General features: G+C 39.3%; 1 protein-coding gene across 6 annotated transcripts in view; it reads right to left on the minus strand.

Moving 5' to 3' along the window:
- Nucleotides 1-18,961, minus strand: part of SLC35D4 (solute carrier family 35 member D4) — a 54,174-nt gene that overhangs the window by 16,612 nt on the left and 18,601 nt on the right. For all 6 annotated transcript variants that reach the window (XM_085572006.1, XM_085572008.1, XM_021551526.3 and 3 more), the window contains exons 9-13: nt 18,446-18,491; nt 17,503-17,538; nt 11,246-11,280; nt 9,933-10,002; nt 7,740-7,833 (exon numbers count right to left, since the gene is read on the minus strand). In XM_085572006.1, coding sequence (XP_085428132.1) covers nt 7,740-7,833; nt 9,933-10,002; nt 11,246-11,280; nt 17,503-17,538; nt 18,446-18,491 — 281 coding nt within the window. The remainder of the gene's footprint in view (nt 1-7,739; nt 7,834-9,932; nt 10,003-11,245; nt 11,281-17,502; nt 17,539-18,445; nt 18,492-18,961) is intronic.

The following is an 18,961-nucleotide window of genomic DNA, read 5'->3' on the forward strand; positions in this document are numbered from 1 at the left end:
ACAGCCCACTGCCATCTCCTGAGACTGTCTGAATTGTCCTGATTCCCTGGGTACCACATATTTCAGGAATAGAACATAATCCATTTAGTCTGCCCTCCCTAGAGCTCTATGGCTGGTTGATGACTTTTCTTGAAAGTCAAAAATCTTATCTTTAAAAAAGGCATAGGAGTTGGACTGAGAAATGAATGCCCCTGAGGTTGGGCAAAGAGCTGGTATGAGTTGGGGAGGAAGAGAAACACACAGAGGCCTGTTTCAGAGAGCAGCATCTGAAGTTCCTGAAGGAAGCCACCTGAAGTGTGACACCCAGTGTCTACCATAGATGTCAAGGCTCAGGATCTGTGAGACAGCCTGGAGACATTTCACCCATGAAGGTATTTAAAAATCAACAGAGCACATTTTGAAAAGAACAGAGAACCAAGCAGAAGAATGTGGCTGTACCTTTCTTGGTTTTGAAAGCCCAGCCTTAGCTAGCTTCGGAGCCTTCTACATTAGTATGGTACAGAGTGCACAGTTCTCCCATGTAATTTTGGCATTTACATCAGTGCATTAGCAACGGAAATGACTTCCAAAACAGTTCTCATTCTTTTGACTTCTCTTTGTCACAATAATGATTCATCTCCCAGCCTCAGCTCTCCATATGCTAGTAACTCCAGGAGAAAAATAAAAACATGGGAGACTAGGAATCTATTATGCAGATGAACAAACAAACCTGTATTCTCTGCAATTCAAAACTCTGTTAGATTCGAAAAAATTTACTTCTGAACTGTTGTTTTGTACTGCCAAGCATATAGAGATGGTTTGTCAAGGCTAGGAATGAAAAAGTATCTTCCAAAGACATACTCCAAGCTCATAGTTTGCCTTTAGCTTTAAAGAACATGCCAGTACCAAACATACACTTCAAATGGATATCATAATAGATAAAAGGAAACAAATTATTTCAGAGCATCTCTTAGGGCTCAAAGTTAATGTCTGCTGAGACTGGATTTATTATATTAAGCACAGCTGAAAATTGTGCTGAGATACCACCCCCAAGTCACAACACATAACTTTGTGTGACCATGTCATGCCCAAAAGCTGTGTAGCTGGCTTTTTCAGTGGATACACAATTGTCATCCATTTACACTACCCTCACAATATTAAAATTTTCTATTACCTGGCAATTCAAAATCTCCAATAAGTCTCAGCTGTTTTTACAAGACAGCTTCCTTAAATTGCAACAGTGCCCCAGGGAGCCTGTGTCACTTAGCTTAGTGCCCATGCAGCACACAATGAAGTTGTTATGGAGACTGACGTCTCCCCAGCAATTACGTGGTGTAATTAGTGTTGGCTGCTACAACGTAACTATGAAGCTGTCTCCAAGGAAGCTACCCTAAACCGGTATTTTTACGGTTTCAGTAACTAGTCTTTTTTACAGACCCTTACAATGCAATGAAGTTCACACTGATTGCCTTCTCTGCCTGAAGCTCAGCTGAGAAACACATTTTCTCTTCCAAGCTATTTGCATAGTCCTCATGGTGACTCACAGGAATCAACTATATGTAGCAAGAATAAATGTACATATTTCATACACTGAGGACCAATCAGAAGGCAATAGGGACTGTTACCAATTTTAATTGTCTTTATCCATGTATGTCTGAACATTAATTGTCTTTATCCATGTATGTGTGCACATCCACATGCATGACAGTGCACAAAGTGTGTAGATGGAATGAGTTCAGTTCTACTTTTATGAACCCCATCTTGGAATCCTTGAGAATTTGAGGGTCACAGAATCTTCCTCTTTCAGATTAGAGATGCACTTCTAACCACAGTGTTGCCCCAAAGAGCTCCTACCAACAGAGTCCAGATGGGTCTAGGATATAATTCTCCCTCTCTCACAGGGTTTTGCCTTGTAGCTGCACAGTTTTCCCAGGCTGGGTGAGGAGTGGTCTTGAGACAGACTTGCACAAAGTGCAGGATCTTCATGAAAACGCACCATGTTTATGGAACTTCAATGGGAGTTTATGACAATTTTACCTAAAGCTTTATGAGGTCCAAGCCAAGAAAGAAATGGGATTTTTATCCAAAAATCTCACTGCCACTTTTTCCTGAGCCAGCAGCATGTAAAGACACTACTTCAGTCTACAAAATAACCAAATGGGCAGGTGCCATAAAACCACATTCTTGTTCTAGTTATGATATTCATATAAAAATTTTAAACAGATTTTTAAATTCCAGAATCCTGTTCCATTAAGGCAGAGAAGAGCAAGGGAGAGACATTTACTTCAGAAGGTACCCATGGCAGGACTCTTTTATAAATTTCCTGCAAGTAAATAGCCCCCAGCAGAATATTTTCTAGCATTCGTATGCTAAGCAGCAGTGAGAAAGGAATTAAGAGGTATACAAATTGAAGCAAATGTTTTGGCAGAGGCTTTAAGATTGCAACAATGTAGAAAAAAGCATGAATTTATTTCATTTCTCTTGGTTGGTTTGCCCCTGGAATTACAGCAGATAAAATTCTCATGTGAAATGCTATATCTGAAGAGAGGTGCAGTGAGCATAACAAGGCTAGGAGCCCCAGAAGGCCTGCAGTTGTGGCTCTCCATTTTATTAGAAGCAGAAAAAAGAGAATTTCTGCTTTAATAAAAACATCAGTACTTTTCCAACCATTAAGATGGATAAAATCAATTATTTTTGCACTGACATGAAGAGGGATCTAGTCTATCCATTCTCTTCAAGACACCATGGGGAGCAAAGAAGCAAAAACACAGACACAAAATATAAAATCCAAGACTATAGGAGTCATTCTGAATAGCAGGAGGGGTTCTGGACAGCCATTATACATTTGGGGGGAAGACGAAACCTGCTGGAGTATAAGTACAGCTGGTACACAGAACCCACAGATAAGAGATGCTTTCAGACACTCCTGCAAAGCTGCTTTCGCAATGTCTGGCAGCCAGCATTAAATACAGGATGACCTGGGGCATACACATCTAAAGTTAACAAACAAGGAACCAAAGCAGCTGTCAGAGGATGCTTCTATGTACTAGGGAGCCTCCAACACTGTTCAGATAAATTATAGATTACATAATAGTGCCTGGGATGTTTATATAGAAAATAGTTGCGTACTCCTGATCCTATTATTCTATATTTCCTTCCAACCCATGCATAGGAAGATCAGTAAACCTCAATGCAACTTAATTTCAGTTATTGAATTTCCTATCTTCAGGTGAGGGTGGAAGAAAAAGATAATTCAAAATCCACTGACCTTCCTATTTCTCCTTCCTGTTTATAACAAGCTGCTTCAATAGTTCTTACTGGAAACAAGCTGAATTCCCTACTACAAGTTTTTTAGGAAAACACTAAACATAATATGGGAATACGAATTCATAAGTAAACACTATCTTGCTCAATTTTTCTATTCTGTTAACAATTTAAATTATTTCTGCTGCTTAACTTTTAGAGACCCTAACATGTTTCATCACCAGATATAGATTGGCAGCCTTAATCAAAACAAACTCACTGACAGCACTGTTAGAGCTCATTAGCATTCTCACCAGATGCTTCTGTCTGTATATATGAGCATCTCCAGTTTTTTCTTTCCAGTACATGACCCAGGATACTAGCACAGCTTTCAAATTAAAACAAGAGATCTCAGTACAGCTTCAAATCCTTGCTCTTCTGGGGATTTAATGTGTGCAAGGCTATGACAAAGCATTTAGTATTTCTTGGACTTCTTAAAAACTTTTTTTTTTTATACAGATCACTTCACTATTTTTTTTGCATTTCTCAGGAATTTATACAGATATGACTAATACATACACTATTTGCTTTCATAGAAAAAGTGCAGAGAGCATTTGTCACTATAATTATCACACAGGACTTTATACACAGATGAATCTGTCTCTGTGCAAAGCAATTCCCTAACATGAGAGCTGTCAGAAACCATTACAGGAAAGAATTAAAAAACTCATGCATTGATTAAGTTGCCACAGCCAAAGTAAAGATCATAACAACAAGTTACAACCAAGCTCCAGTTTTTAAGTGAATGAAAAATTAGAGGGCAGGGAGGCCAAATATGTGTGCTTCACAAAGAATGTGTCCCTGGATGTGCAAAGCAGAGCTGATCAGATCTCATGGTTAATTTATTGGAAATGAAGCTGTGACAACGATCTCAGCCCCAGCTCATTAGTCACATAGGTACAAAGCATCCAAATGGAAAACAGATTTTCCGATTTCATGCACCTCCCTAGAGGCTTGTGCTGCTGTCTGAGGACTACAGCATTCTCCTTTCTTGGCTCATTTGCAAGATAAACATATTCTGGCCTCAAACACTGCTCCTTTCCTTCACTGCTGGTGAAAACTCCAGTCAGTCTGAGAGATTAGGAGGATGATCTAGGGCACTACTCAATCCAAGAAAAATGCTCATGTGGGAACACAAAGCTGTTGTTGTGACCAGAGGTGTTTTTTTTTTTTTTTTTCTACTGGATCCCATTCTGCAAGTCCAGATACAAATACTTTCTATCTTTATTCTTTATCTACATTAACTTCCTCCCATTTATGTTTTTTTTTTTAAAGGGAGCCAGACACTTAGACTTAAACAGATTTTTACACTTCTGGTTAAATGCATCTTTTCTGCACTTACTATGATTTAAGATGTGACTGACACAGCCCTCATACCTGGGAAATGCTGAGCTGGATCAGTACATAGTTTTACCATTTTCAAACACCTACAGGAAGTAGTATTAATGATCAGACAGATGGAACTCAAATCTTAACTACACAGTACATAAATTTATAGTTCCTTGTAGATACAAGGTTCTCTGGGAGAGTTTTTTGGGAGCCAGTAGATCAGCCCCTACCCTCAAGGCAAGTTTCAGCTCAGCTCTTGCTTTCTGCCTGTCTGTGTCTGTCTCTGTTTTGATCCCATTCTAAAACTGATGTATGGTGCTTCCAAACTTTTCAAGCATTCACTGACTTTTAACCCCAAATCAACTGCATTGCAGCTCTTGGAGCAGCAGTTCCTCCATGCTGCTCATGTTCCTTAGATGGATAGGGTAGAACCCTAAAATAAGTCAAGTAGCAAGCTTTAAAACTAGTGGAAGACATTAGGGAAACTGCTAGTGCTGGTAAAATTATTAGTAGTACAGACAGATCTCATGTATTCATTATTATTGCCCTCTTTAAACTCAAGATAATACATATAATTTGAGCACTGGGTTAGAAGCTACAACAGGAAAAGGCTAATTGCTCTGTTACAAAAACTTTCCAAGTAAGGTAATTAAACAATGTACATTAAAACAGCATACACTTTTAAGGCTAAAGAACAGATTAAATTCTTCCAGTAACACAGAGACAAGCTTTTAGTTGCTATGAAGGCACATAATTTCATTGACAACAGTGGCTAGAACAAACTTTGTATCACTTATGTCTAGAAATGGCCAAACCCCCACAATCTAGAAACCCTTGAACTCTGGGAAAACTTTGATCCAATCCAGACTTTATGGCTTTGATCCACTTCCACTGGGATGGACCCAAATCTGCTTAAAATATATTTCACAACACATTTTTGCGTGCATTTTTTTACAATAGGTCATAAATACCACATGTAAAACCATTTACCCTCATTCACAACACCTACTAGCAGAGCCAGCTATTTCAATCTCCAACCCAGAATGTTAAACAAAACAAAACAAAAAAAAAAATCAAAACCAAAATAAAAATATAACAACAACCGAAGACTCAAGAGCAAGTTCTAGATCAGCTGACTTTGCTACCACACAGTAAGAAGAAAGCTAAGGTACTAAAATCTGCACAGTCAGAATGTTTGAAAGAAATTCAAACTAGTGAGAAAAGCTGTGTGACTTGTACAGTGGGGAACACCTTATAAAGCACAAGCCAAGTCATATCACTACACTCTTATTATCCCAGGAAAAAACACTCATTTGACTACAGTTTCTAAAGAAGCATATTATGCAAATCTATGGTTTGGGGTGTGTGTGTAGGGGTGATAATGTAACAACTTCATTCACTGTATTAGGAAAGGTGAGATCACAAACCACATCGGAAGGTTGTGGCTTTCAGACCACCTAGCTGAAAGTGACAAAACTAAGTAAAATATAAGCAGGGAAAAGGAGTCTGAGAAGCTCTTTTGACTGCATTCACCACCAATAATTTAAAAACTGAGTTGTTAATAGCTTAAATCAAGTACAGCCAGACCCCAGATCCACAGATCACAGGATAATTCCAGAAGGAATGGACCTCAGGAGGTCAGACTGGGTTGCTAAGGACTTTATCCAGTTAGGTCTTGTAAACCTTCAAAGACTGAAACAGCACAGCCTTCCTGGGCAACCTCTGCCCTTGCCTGACTTGTCTTTGAGGTGAAACAATTTTCCCTTGTATCTAATCTGAATCTCTCTGTTTATTTCACATAGCCCTACACAGCACTGTGAATAGCCTAGATCTGTCTTCTGGATGATTTCTCCATAGCTACTGGGTGGCTGCTGTTTCTTATGTTCTCCCAAAGATGTCCCTCTTCCAGGCTGAACAAGCCTGGTCCAGCAGCCACACCCCAAAATGCAAGTCATCCAGTCCCCTGACTTTCCTGGCAACCCTCTGCCAAACTCATTCCAGTTTATCAATATCCTCCCTGTACTGAGGTGCCTGAAAACAAGGCTCCCTATTCCAGATGTCAACTAACAAGTGCTGAGGAGAAGGTCACAATCACTTCCATTAATTTACTGTCCATCCTATTAAAGTACAGCCCAGGATACTTTGGGTTTTTTACTTAACAGGGCCCACTGCTGCATCATGTCCTGCTTGCTGTCTATCAAAATCCCAGGTCCTTTTCCACAGAGTTGCTTCCTAACTGTGCAGTTTTCCAGGCTCCATTATTGCCACCAACTCTTCCTTCCCATGTGCAGGGCTTCACATCTGCCCTTGATGAATTTTCTAAGATTTCTGTTGGCTCATCCCTCCAGCCTGTCCAGATCCCTCTGGAAGGCAACCCTATTCTCCAGTGTTATTGACAGGTCCTCCCAGTTGGGTGCCCCTTGAAAATGTGAGTGCACATCTCTTACTTCTCATTTTTCAATGAAGATGTTAAATAGAAAAGGACCCAGGACAGATCCCTGTGCCATTCCACTTGCCACACGACTTCAGTTAGAGTAGGAATCATTAACCTCTATCTTCTGCACCTGATCCTCCAGCCTTGTTTTTACCCCTCTATTTGTCTGCCCATCCAGACTGTAGTACTCTAATTTTTAAATCATAATATTGTGAGACATACCATCAAAAGCCCTGGTAATGTCAAGGCAAATGACATCTGCAGCTCTGTCCTACAACAAAAACAGTGAGAGTTCTGGTATTGTACGTCAGGGAATTAGTTGTAACTCTTGGCTCAAGAAAGACACACTGCAAACTGTGCAAAATGGCTGGTGTACATATTCATAGAAAAAGAATTCTCCAAAATAACTCTTGAAAGTATAAGTTTGTATTACTGGAATTCAATAGTCCAAATCCTTAGCTGCAATAGTCATTCCAGTTCCATTAGATGCAGTCTACACACAGTATTTCATCTCAGAAAATGATCCTGGGATATTACACACCTGATATTTATTGCCACAGCTCTATGTGCAGGTTGCACAAAAAGGACCATGGAAGTATCAAGGAAGAATAGGAAGAGAAACTAGAGAGATACAGAAATTCCTCAGTTCTCCTGGGAGATGCACAGATCCACTGTGTTCTTGTGAGGGTCTTACCTTTGCAAGGAAACTCCAGGCTGCATATTGCCCTGAGGTTGTGCTGCTTTTTAGCTTCACTGTGTGCAACATCAGAAAGAATCCCAACAGTCCACTGCAAAGGATGGGAAAAGCTTGTTAATAAAATATCTTCACTTCAACTAAGCAACCTCTTACAGACATCCTGGTTTTCCTAATGAAGAACTGCAGTGTTAATCCCATTTGTAGAATGAAAGATGGTGGACAAGAAGCTTACATTATGTTCAGTACACCTAGTGTTTTGTTCAGTCAGTGACTACAATCTGGATAAAGTAAGTCTGACACTCTCATGGCTGGTGTCTAATGCACTTGCGTAATCAGAAAAGTAAAGATTATTCAAAACATGAGGTGAAATATTAACTTCAGGCATTGAAATGGCTCTGAATAACAGTAATGCTAATTTCAGTAGGAACCACACATATTTGGCAACTAACGCACTTCAACCTCCACAGAGCCTTGAACTGAAAAAATAACCACTGGAAAGTTTCTGCCTGAAGCTTTTAAGCTGTTTAAACTTAATGAAGCCAAAATTCCAATTAGGAAGTCAAATACATTTCTACTGTATAACAAATAGATGGCTCAGTAGTGCTGGGAACAGAATACTCCGAAATTTTCTGCTGACAATTCAGAGAATTTTAATTCTTAAGTCTTACAGGACAGCAGTTCCCAGTACTCCTGTAGCCAAGACTACCCTTAAGGAAATTTTGTTCCACATCTCAGGCAGACTTTATGGAGTTCATGAGATTTGGCTCTGGATTTTGTTTCACTTCTGACATATGTACAATCCAGTGATTGGGAACCAGTGGAACAGTGTAAACCAGCAAGCAGGGAACAGAAAGGGACTTCAAAATATTTAAGGCACAAATTACTGTGAGGCATAAGAGATTACAAAGTGCTGTGGGAAGCTGCATGGGAAAGGAGATAGGATCAACACAGCACACAGGTGGTGAAGCAAAAAGTGCCTTGGTGTTCACAGAGGGTGTGGTGCTCTGGATAGAGATGCCATGCAGTTGGTCCCCTCTCTACAGCAGCAGGAAGGGTGGCAAATGGTGGCTCCTCAGGCCAGAAGTTCTGCGCTGGGCTCCAGTATACCAGCCAAGTGCTGTTGCCTGCACAACACATTCCAAGCTCCATCCCAGCTGCATGTCCATACAGGCACCAAATAGCAGGGTAAGATAACTTCCCAGGACTAGAAGGCATTGAGAATTTTTGCACTGAGCCATAACATAAGATCCTTTGGGATGTATGTGAAGTCTGAAGCCAAGGAACCAGATGCTGCTTTGATGACAAAAGATAGGTCTAAACTCAGCAACCTGTTGCAGAGAATGGAGCACTGAGCAGTAGAGCATTCCACTCCAAGAAATGAGTGAGTTCAATGAACCAACATCGCCCATATTTTTAAGAGTCCAATAGCTTAAGTTTATTTCAGATCTTCTTCCCTGCTGTGAAGGGCTCTCAGTCATGGAGATTTGAAGATATTTAGTGCAACTCAAGAGATAAAAAGGTGAAACAGTGAAATATACCTAAAATATTGATGCCACAGTTAACAGCAATTTATTTCATTAAATAAATTGAGCACTTGAACCTTACTGCTGATGCTTCAGACATTCTGCAGAGGCAGTAGATTTAGCTGCATGAATTGCCCTTACCTTACATTGCCAAACATATTTATGTTGTCCTGTGAGAATTATGCCAATATGCAATGAAATTTTATTACTGAAAATAATGTAACACTTGTTAAATCTTTTCCTTTTTACCCAAAACAACATTCTGCCAAATCCATGGACACCCATATACAGCTGAAGACTAATACTTCGTAATTGCTGCAAACAGCAAGTTTGGGCTAATCTGACTACAGAAATATTTGAGAGATGCTATGTACCAAAACTTGCTACACTGGGTAAACATTATTTTACTGGTGACTGGGAACTCTCGCAATCAGAATGCACACACTCAAGGAAACATACTTTCAGCACATTTGAATCCTAGGCCATCAAATGCATATCCACAGACATGCAAAGATTTATTCTTTGCAATTCTACTGGCTTATGGCAGCAGAAACTAGTATAAGTAAGGCTTTACATGCTACAGAGTTTTTAACTGAGAGTATAGGCTGGAAGTCAACTGAATCTCTTATTTTGAAAACATTTACATGACCTGTTATAGAGAGATTACCTGGCACAGCAGCTGCTATGAAACCTGTAGAAGTACAGGAATGGAAAATCCAAGGCACTAAAGAGATCACCTGAGGGACAAAGCAATACACTCAGTAGGTGGGAAAAAAATTACCCACTGTTACAAGCAATGCAACAGTAATTACATGAACATCACTAGTTTAACATTCCTCTGAGCCTTTACAGCTGGCTGACTTTTCATTTCTGATGCTTTCCACATTTCTGGTGTGTTTAATGATTTCTCTCTGACCTTGCTTCTAGCCAGTTCTTGCCTTTGGTTGAAAAGGGGAAAAGTGATACCTAAGAGTATTTATTCTTTTCCAGTATTCAGAAGGTCCTGCTTAAGCAACAGCTGCCAGTGGACAGACATGTACCATATCCACTTCTTTTATTACGCAGCATGTGATAGCTCCTACTGAAACAACAGGAAACACAGACATATGGCGGCTGCTTCCCTCTCTGGCATTTGAACTCTGTAACACAGAGCATGTTGAGAGGTTTAAATAGTTCTCCTAGATCTAAGTAGAGCTCTTGAGTACTTGCATTTCCAGGAACCTGGGCTTGGGTGCTTTTAGTGGCAATTCCAGGAGGTCTCTGGCCTTCAGGCTCTACAGATTTGCATGAATCTTTCACTTTTTGAAATGAAGGACTGTTTCACTTAACATGTATTTCTGTCCAGGTGGGGGTTTCCTATATACACAGTCTGCACCACCAGGAAAAAAGGAGAATTTATGTTACTTTAAATGCTTCCTTCTTTGTTTTTTTGGCTGAACAAATGAAAGCAACATATGATCACCTTTACCCTCCTAATTATGAACAGACCAGAAGGTAGGAATATTAGTCACCATAAAATACTATATTTCTCAATATTTACCTCATGATGTGCTGCTACTTCAAATACTGCTATGGGCCCAAGCAATGGGATCCATGTTATGAAAGCAACAAAACAAAAACTCTGCATAGCACTGGGGACAATGCAGAAAAGGAAACTCAGCTCTATCTGGACTGCTGGGGCATTGCTCTGAAGAGGACATGTTGGCTTAGGGAATCCTTGTTCTTTACCATGCACCACCTCAAAAACTGTTCTTTGTTGTCAGTCCCATATTGCTTGTTTGCAAAGGACAGCTAAGAATGGTATTGGGAAATATCATGCAACTTACACCAAGTTATATACCCTTCTCTCCTCTTCCTACATGATAACATATTATTGGTCATATTCAGGGCTAAAATCCTAAGGGTTTGGTTGCTAAAAACATGCATGGAAAGCAAAAGCAACATGGAAACCTAAGAAAGGAAGAACTCAGTTCACTTTACCTGCTGGATGGGATGCAGAGGCCAACAGCACCACACTAAAAAAAAAAAAATAAAATTAAAAAAAAAAAAAATTGGATGCTACAGAATTTATGACATGGGCTGAAGATTATAAATTGAAAGTTTTGTGTTTGTTTTTTCATGGTGAAACTTATTCCAGTTAAGTAGAATAACTGAGACACAAATACCAATTAAAAGAAAACACAAGTTGATTGGAAAGGAATGTCTGGGGTCACCTAATAAAATTTCTGACCTAAAGCAGGACTATCACAAATATTTGGTGATGCCCTCTGGTTCTGTCTTAAAAAGGCATTTCTCAAAAACCTACCAGCACTGAGATTCCACACCTCTCTGGGTAACTTTCCTGGGGCCACTCTACCCTCCCAGCAAAGAAGTTTTTCCTGCTGTCCCATTTTTAAACCACCAAAGTTGCAGTGTATGGTTGTTCTTCCATATTATGCTGAAGACTGCATGTAGCCAACTTTAAAAACACATGAAAATAAAACCAAGTACCAGCCCAAATTATTCACACTTTCCAGATACAAGTGAACAAGAAAACCAGCTGTGATCAGTTCTTTATCTGAAATACTGTCACCTACGTTTTCTGAGGTCTTAGACCTCACCCTTTTGAATTTACAGTATAGGTCCTACAGAGCCTTTTACTGTTACTGATTCTTCTTGTAAATGTATCTTCTTTTTTTTTTTTTTTACTTTTTTTTTTGGTTTTTGTTTGTTTGTTTGTTTTTACATTTTTCATTCCAAATAGCTTCTAAGGCTAGAAGGCTACAAAAACATTCTGAGGTGCTGTGAGATGGCATAAGCATGCACATCAGTAGAGCTACAGCTTCTTCCAGTTACCAACAACATCCATCATGACAAACACTAACGACAAAGGGGAGAAGAAGAAAAGAGTATCTCAAGAGTTTGCTTTTTGGTAAGCAGCAAGAACTGCACTTACAGAGGTAAAAAGACATTCATTAATGTTATGAATGCTCAAGCATTCCAGGCCAACTCCCTTTTCCAGTGTTAACACAGCTACCATTTCCAAACCTGGTCTCTCACCAGCTGATCCCAGCTCTCTACATGACCAAGCTTCCTAGCTTGGTGACCTGCCCTTGGCAAGCTTTGGTGGACCCCAGCATCAGTCACAGAATCACCTGCACCAAAAGGAACTGCAAAGAGCATGGAAATCCCATGGCCAAGGAAGCCATGGGGGGAAGTTTGTCACTGAAATCAGCTGTGGAACACAATAGGCTGAAGGAGGAAAGGATTTATGAGGGGCAGAAAGGAAGGTATTTTATGCTTCACACTTTACAAGTGTTTGAAAGGCATCAGATAGTATAGTATGTCCACATTCTCAATATTTATATATGTTTTTAAAAGATGTTATTGCCACAAAGGTATTAAACAAGACAAAGCAGATCACTTACAATAGGTAATTTGCCCTATTGTAATTTTGCCCTCCCCACACATGGATTCTCTCCCTGTAAAGGGATGCCAAGAGTAATTCACAATAAACAGGCTCAGTTCCTCCATTTCCTGGTAAAGAGAGAAAAGGAAGCAAAGGTCTACTGCTTTTGACTGAGTAACAGAGAGAATAGGACACTGACAGGGAAAGTGAAACTGTATCAACAGTGATCAGAAGTAGAGCTAACTCAACTTGTTTTTTGAATTATTATATTGTAAACAAAAACCCACTGAGATTGGGAAATAGAAGGAAATTTCCTTCTGCAACTAAGAGGAATTGATAATCCTAACAGACATCCCAGGTTCTGGTCCAAGTAAAACAACAGGAGAAGACAAAACCTTAATTGTAAAGTGCAGGGCAGGTTAAGGCAAATGGATTAGATGGCATTACAGCTGCTCTAGAGCTCTGCTCTGAATGGAGCATCTGTAAAAAAGACACGATGATGCTGTAAAACCAGATTAGGGATTCAGAGGTTTCTAGCAGGACAGCCTGGATGGATATGAGGCTGCAGCAAAAACAAATTCTGTGTGCCGGATTCCTCTGCTCCTCATTTTCCCATGTACTCAGTACTGAGGGCTGGGTCACTCGTGGTTTCCTTTCTGGATAAAAAGAGGTTTTGTCAGCAAGAAAAGTAATTTATGCCTGCAAAGCTGCTTTCTCCTATTGCAGAAAATCTACTGCAGCATTTTTAATTCACAAAAGTGACAGATTAGCAGCTCTTCCAGAAGCCAGATGTAATTTTGCTGCATAGAGTAGAGCCTTTACCTCATGACTTTGTCAGTGCCATTTATTCACCATTTGAAATTCTCCTGTATTTGTTTTCTCCGCACCAATGGCTGCTAGGCCATCTAGGCAAGACTTTGTGACCAAATTTCAGACAAGAACTGGTATTGGGATGGACCGAAAATTTCTTGTAGGTTCTTAACAAGAAGTAAAATATCTCTACCTGCCTCAGCATAGGAGAAAGCCCAAGAGGAGATACTACCTGCTTCTAAGACATTTATGTCTCCCTCAACATGCCAGCCAGGCATTACTACTCCTCCTCTCATGCTACCCCCTCACCAGCTAATGGGGAGAAATCTGGCTCCCCTTTTATAAAAAGTGGGGGAACAGAAAGGAATAAAAGAAAATGTAAGATTACAAGGAAAAAAAAAAACCACTAGGAAGTAGGACACTAATGCAGAAATCAGAGTACAGAGAAATACAATACTTCAGTTTAAAAAAGGGGGTGAGATCAAGAAGATTGGAGGATTAGAGGTAGGATTCTGGAAGTACATTGACCCTCTTCCTCACTGCCCCAGATGCTTAAACACAAGGGAGAGGGATGAACTGGCACTGAGAAGCAACATTACCCCTCCCTTCTCTGCATAGCACAGCTCTGCTTTCCCTCCTACACTTGTTCCTGGCCTGGCTCCCTTTTTAAAAGCCATTGAATAATCATATTGGAAGTGATGAAGTGAGAACTCCAGACTTTCAACATCAGCAAATATTTCTTCAGATCTGTTTGATTCTGGAAAGTTCCCATTCATATATATTTACTTAGGGTGTTCTTTTCTTCCAAACAGCTCCAGATTTCAGAACAAGAAGTAGTGCATGGTATGTAAGGACAGCATATGTTAGGAGACTGCTCGTTTCAGTTGCACTTCTGGAAGCATCCAACAGAGACTTCTCTTTTCTTTATATATATTTTTTTCCTTTTTTTTTTTTTTTTACTCTAACATACTGGTATATTCTAACATCCAGTAATTTGTGGCAGATCTTTTAATCTGCTTCATGCAGGCAGTCTCTACACTCAGTAGTGTACAACTGTGCTTTCATACAGAACTGAGAAACACTTTGCACAGCCTCTATTACAATAATCCTATGTATTTTCCCTATGTATTAAGAAACATTTCTTCACTAAAAGGCCTTGGAATCAAGCATTGGAATAGGTTGCCCAGGGCAGTGTCTAAGTCACCATCCTTGGAGGTATTTAAGAGACATGTAGGACTTAGGGATAAGGTTCAAGGTAGTGCTTGGTTAATGCACTCAATGACCTTAACAGTCTTCTCCAACCTAAAAGATAGGATGATTCTAAGCACTATCTGGCTGTGTCCCATAGCTGCATGTCTGATCTAGATTAGAAATAAGGAGCTTTAAACACCTATTGATATTAATTTTAAGAGGAGAAGGTTGTACTGATGCCACAGTAGCAAGTTCCTTCATAAATCATAGAATCATATAATCATGCTTCTATAGACAGGACCTCCAGTACACATGAAACTGTCCTGTCCTGGAGGTGGAACTGTGATCCTATCGTGGCCAGAACAGTCCTTGAGAAGGCCTGAGAAGAGGAAGCAGCATATACCTTAACACCTTCACAAAATTTACTGCTGGGCACCCTCTGACAGAGATAATCCATGTCTACAGTAATTCTGACCCAGAGCTACCTGTGGGGAGCTAGTGCTCATTCAGAGAACATTCCTTTAGTCAGTGATATTTAAAAGCAGTTTTGATTGTTTTCTACAGAAATTAAGTTTGTGCAGTAAAGCTGTGTGTACACAGCTCCACACAGCTCTCAAACATGCTGAACAGCTTCATCCAGATTTGGGAAGTGGCAGTGGTCTCCGAGATAACTACATGTGCAGGGGTCTCACACAGAGGCAAACCCTGCCAGTGCCTCCTGCAGCAGGATTCCAGCCCCATTAGACACTGGAGGTGACAGGTCATGGAGGTTGCAGACAAGGAGAGAATTTCTGCCAAATTTTACACCCTTTCAAACATCATAAGCTATTTTGACAAAAAAAACAAAACAAAAAAAACAACTTCTAAAATAATTCAGATGTCACTTATCCCATTGTCCATGATACTGCTTGTTTTCCCTAGGCAAAATGAGATCCAAATGCTATGGATTGTGAACTTTTCTAACACATAGAAATGTATACACAGACAGACACATATATAGATAGACCCAAACCAAACAAATAAACATCCAGTTTGCCATCTCTCTTAAGCCACCTGTTTTCCAGCAAGTTGCTTTGCACTATCGTCTTGTGAGTTACGCTGACCTTTAATTTGGAAGCTTTGATCATAAATTTTTGCTCTTAGACAGATGCTGAAAATAGGTATCTTCAAATTTGCATTGTTAGTTTCTTTTCTGTAAAAAGCACAGTTTTAAATACATATTGCTGCACCTCACAGTTCCTTAGCGAGAAATTTCTCCCTTTCAAAAGGTTCCAAATAAATTATCATACTTTTCATGTAATGTGGGACTCCTGCTCTCTGCTGGACACAAGTTCACAGACTTCAAAGGACCAAGATCATGAACTAACAGAAAAGCAGCCCAGGCATGACTTTTCAATAAAAGCTGAAAAATTAAGGACTTGGGCCAAAATCTGAGCTTAAAGATTCAGGCCTAGATGTAATTTTCAACTAAAATGACAACTGAGAAACAGTCAGCCAGCTGTCAAATGAAAATCAATTGATTTTACTGCTTGGTTCATGATTTCCCTTCAATACAGAGAAGTTGCTACATCTCATTCCAGACTTCATAGGTTATTTCTGTATGTGGCAGCATATTTGCAAATTCCATTACTAATTCTTCTGAAGTTTCAATAAACACACCTACCTTTTTTGTGTAGAACTGATTTTCTTTGCATTTCATAGTAGATGGAAAACAACAACTGACTTAAACAAGAGCCTACTTCAAGCAAACTAATATCCAGATATTGTCCATTAATGGAACCCTGGTGAATCATAAAGGCAGAAGCAGAGGCCTGCATTACTTATCTACAGAAATAGGAGATATGATTGAACTAAGACAGAAAGAGATACAGTGTTATCATATAGACTATGCTCACAAGACAAATGGGAATTGAAGGAAAGCAACTATCACACATTGGTGTCCCTGATGTACTTTTATCAAAGATTTTTCATGTGGCCAGACAAGAGCAGATATCCATCTAATCAAATAGACTAGCACAACTTCACTTTTGGTATGCTTATTCCCAGCTTCTGCTCCCTCTTTCACTCCTTCTGACCACAGAAGGAATTTATTTGAATTTATTATTCATACTTTGTGTTCCCAAATGACTTTAGGTATGAACCCAAGAGAAGAGGCCAATATATATTAGATGTGATTTTGGATGGAGGAGAATTGAATCAAGTTTCTAGATGCCTTACTTGAAATAACGCCTCACAAAAACCTAACAGGAGCCATGTACTCTGAATGTCCTGGTTTGTGTGTCTTTGAAGAAAAGACTGGATTTTAAAAAGCAGGGGAATCTGGTCAGTGACTCAGACTCTTTCACTAGCTACAAAATAATATGCCACTCTTCTATCTCCAAATCAGAAAAACAACTGAAAGTCAGAATTACTCAATCCCATTAATGGCACTCTGAACAATCAGTTACTGCTCATGTTCTTTGCACACAGTACTTTTGTAATCACTACCTCCTCTTCTGGCAATTTTGTACAAGTTTTATTTTCTGAAGTGGGGAATTGCCAGGGAGTTACTCTGTAAATATTATTTCTGGAAGTGATAGATCACTTGTGCACACGGTGATTTACAAATTCATAATTAACACCTCGTTACCTCCTCAGGTATATATTGGCATGTCCATCTACAACTGGAGCCAAAAAAATTCAGCTGCTAAGTCATTCAGCTTAGCACTGTTCTTTCAGTGAACGTTCTGCTAAATAAATGCATTTAAGTAGTGGTAGCTATGAGTTTCTTCAACAAGCCAAGGTTGAAAATGAAAACATATACCACATAAAACCAGCTCTGGTGTTATCAAAGACTTATTCATTTTACCTGAATACATAGTTGATGTACTGTTGGTCCAGATCACTGGGAGAGGAGGCAAAGAAAAAAGGTGTTTTTTTAGCAATGCATTTCATTTGGTGTAGCAGATCAGTATATTAAACATAATATACAGTAATGCTGTAATATTGCATTATATTAATGTATATAATATATAACAAGGTTAATATTAGGCAATACTAACATTATATTATAATTATATGCTTTATAAAGGTAACATAGTAATAATTTTATCAAGATCAATCAATTAATTATCAATTAACCAACATATTAATTTATACATGATCCACACATTTCTGTTATTACTGTCAGTAGGAGTTTCATTTCCAGAGATGGAAAATAGTTTTGAAATAAATAAGCTTATCCATGCATGTATATTATACATCACATGTAGTGGCAACATACCCATCTCCATCCATAAAGAAAACTGCAGATTACAGACACTGTGAACATGCAATGCCACCTGATTCCAAGACTTCTATTATGTGGTTGCAGTTCTAACATGCACATGGGATTAGTGCAAGGTTCCAAGGTGTTTAGGGTAATCAGCCATTCCCATCCTGTGGTAAGCCACCAGCTGCTGAACACTTTTGAGACTGTCACAAAGGCAGATACTGACAGATTCAAACCATGTAGCTTTCCACGTGAACACAGATTCATATTTCCTCGTAACACCTGTGCCAGTAATTAGGGGTTCTTTTTCCAAGGCTGAGTCATTACCCTTGGATAATACATTGTTTAAAACTAATTCAATGTTCCAGTTTGCAGTATAACTATCAATAACCACATGCTGTTACTACCAACAATAAATAAGGCTCATCTTGCAAGAGAAGTCATTAATGATTAACCAGGAGTGGCCCAGCTCCTGCTGATCATGCAGACCTCCCTACATCACAGTCATCTCTCTTTATGAAAGAATAAGAAAACACATTACCTTAAAGATCCAGGTTTCCACAACTTGTGAAATACTTTGTAAGCCCCTGTAATTGAAATGACATGTCTAATTGCCGTATCATGTGATTGTTCTGACAAACAACAGCTTGTTTGGCTGTGGTACTGGCAGACATGGAACCCCTCTGAATTACAGTTTAGCACCACAGCACAAAGGATTCCTAAACCATGAGTAAAATGAACCTATTGCTTCAAATTAATGGTTTTCAAAGTGTTATCAGCTCTGAGCACAGTCACGCTTTGTGGTTCTGCTAGTCCTTCTGAGGATGAGACATCTACTAGCTCACAACAACAACAAAAGAGAGATTGTGTGTTTGTGCATGGTTTTGTGTGTAAATACATACAGAAAAGTCACAGAATGGGTTCTTCAGCCCACACCATTTTGGGGGTAAGTTCTATCATATATATGATCATCTATGATATCATAGAGCTGTCTGGTCTGAGCCATCTTTTCTATTTAAAGTTCTCTCAGATTTAGTGTCTCCAAGTTCTTTACATT

This window comes from Lonchura striata, chromosome 2 (genome assembly GCF_050655825.1).
Source record: "Lonchura striata isolate lonStrDom1 chromosome 2, ASM5065582v1, whole genome shotgun sequence".
NCBI lineage: Eukaryota > Metazoa > Chordata > Aves > Passeriformes > Estrildidae > Lonchura > Lonchura striata.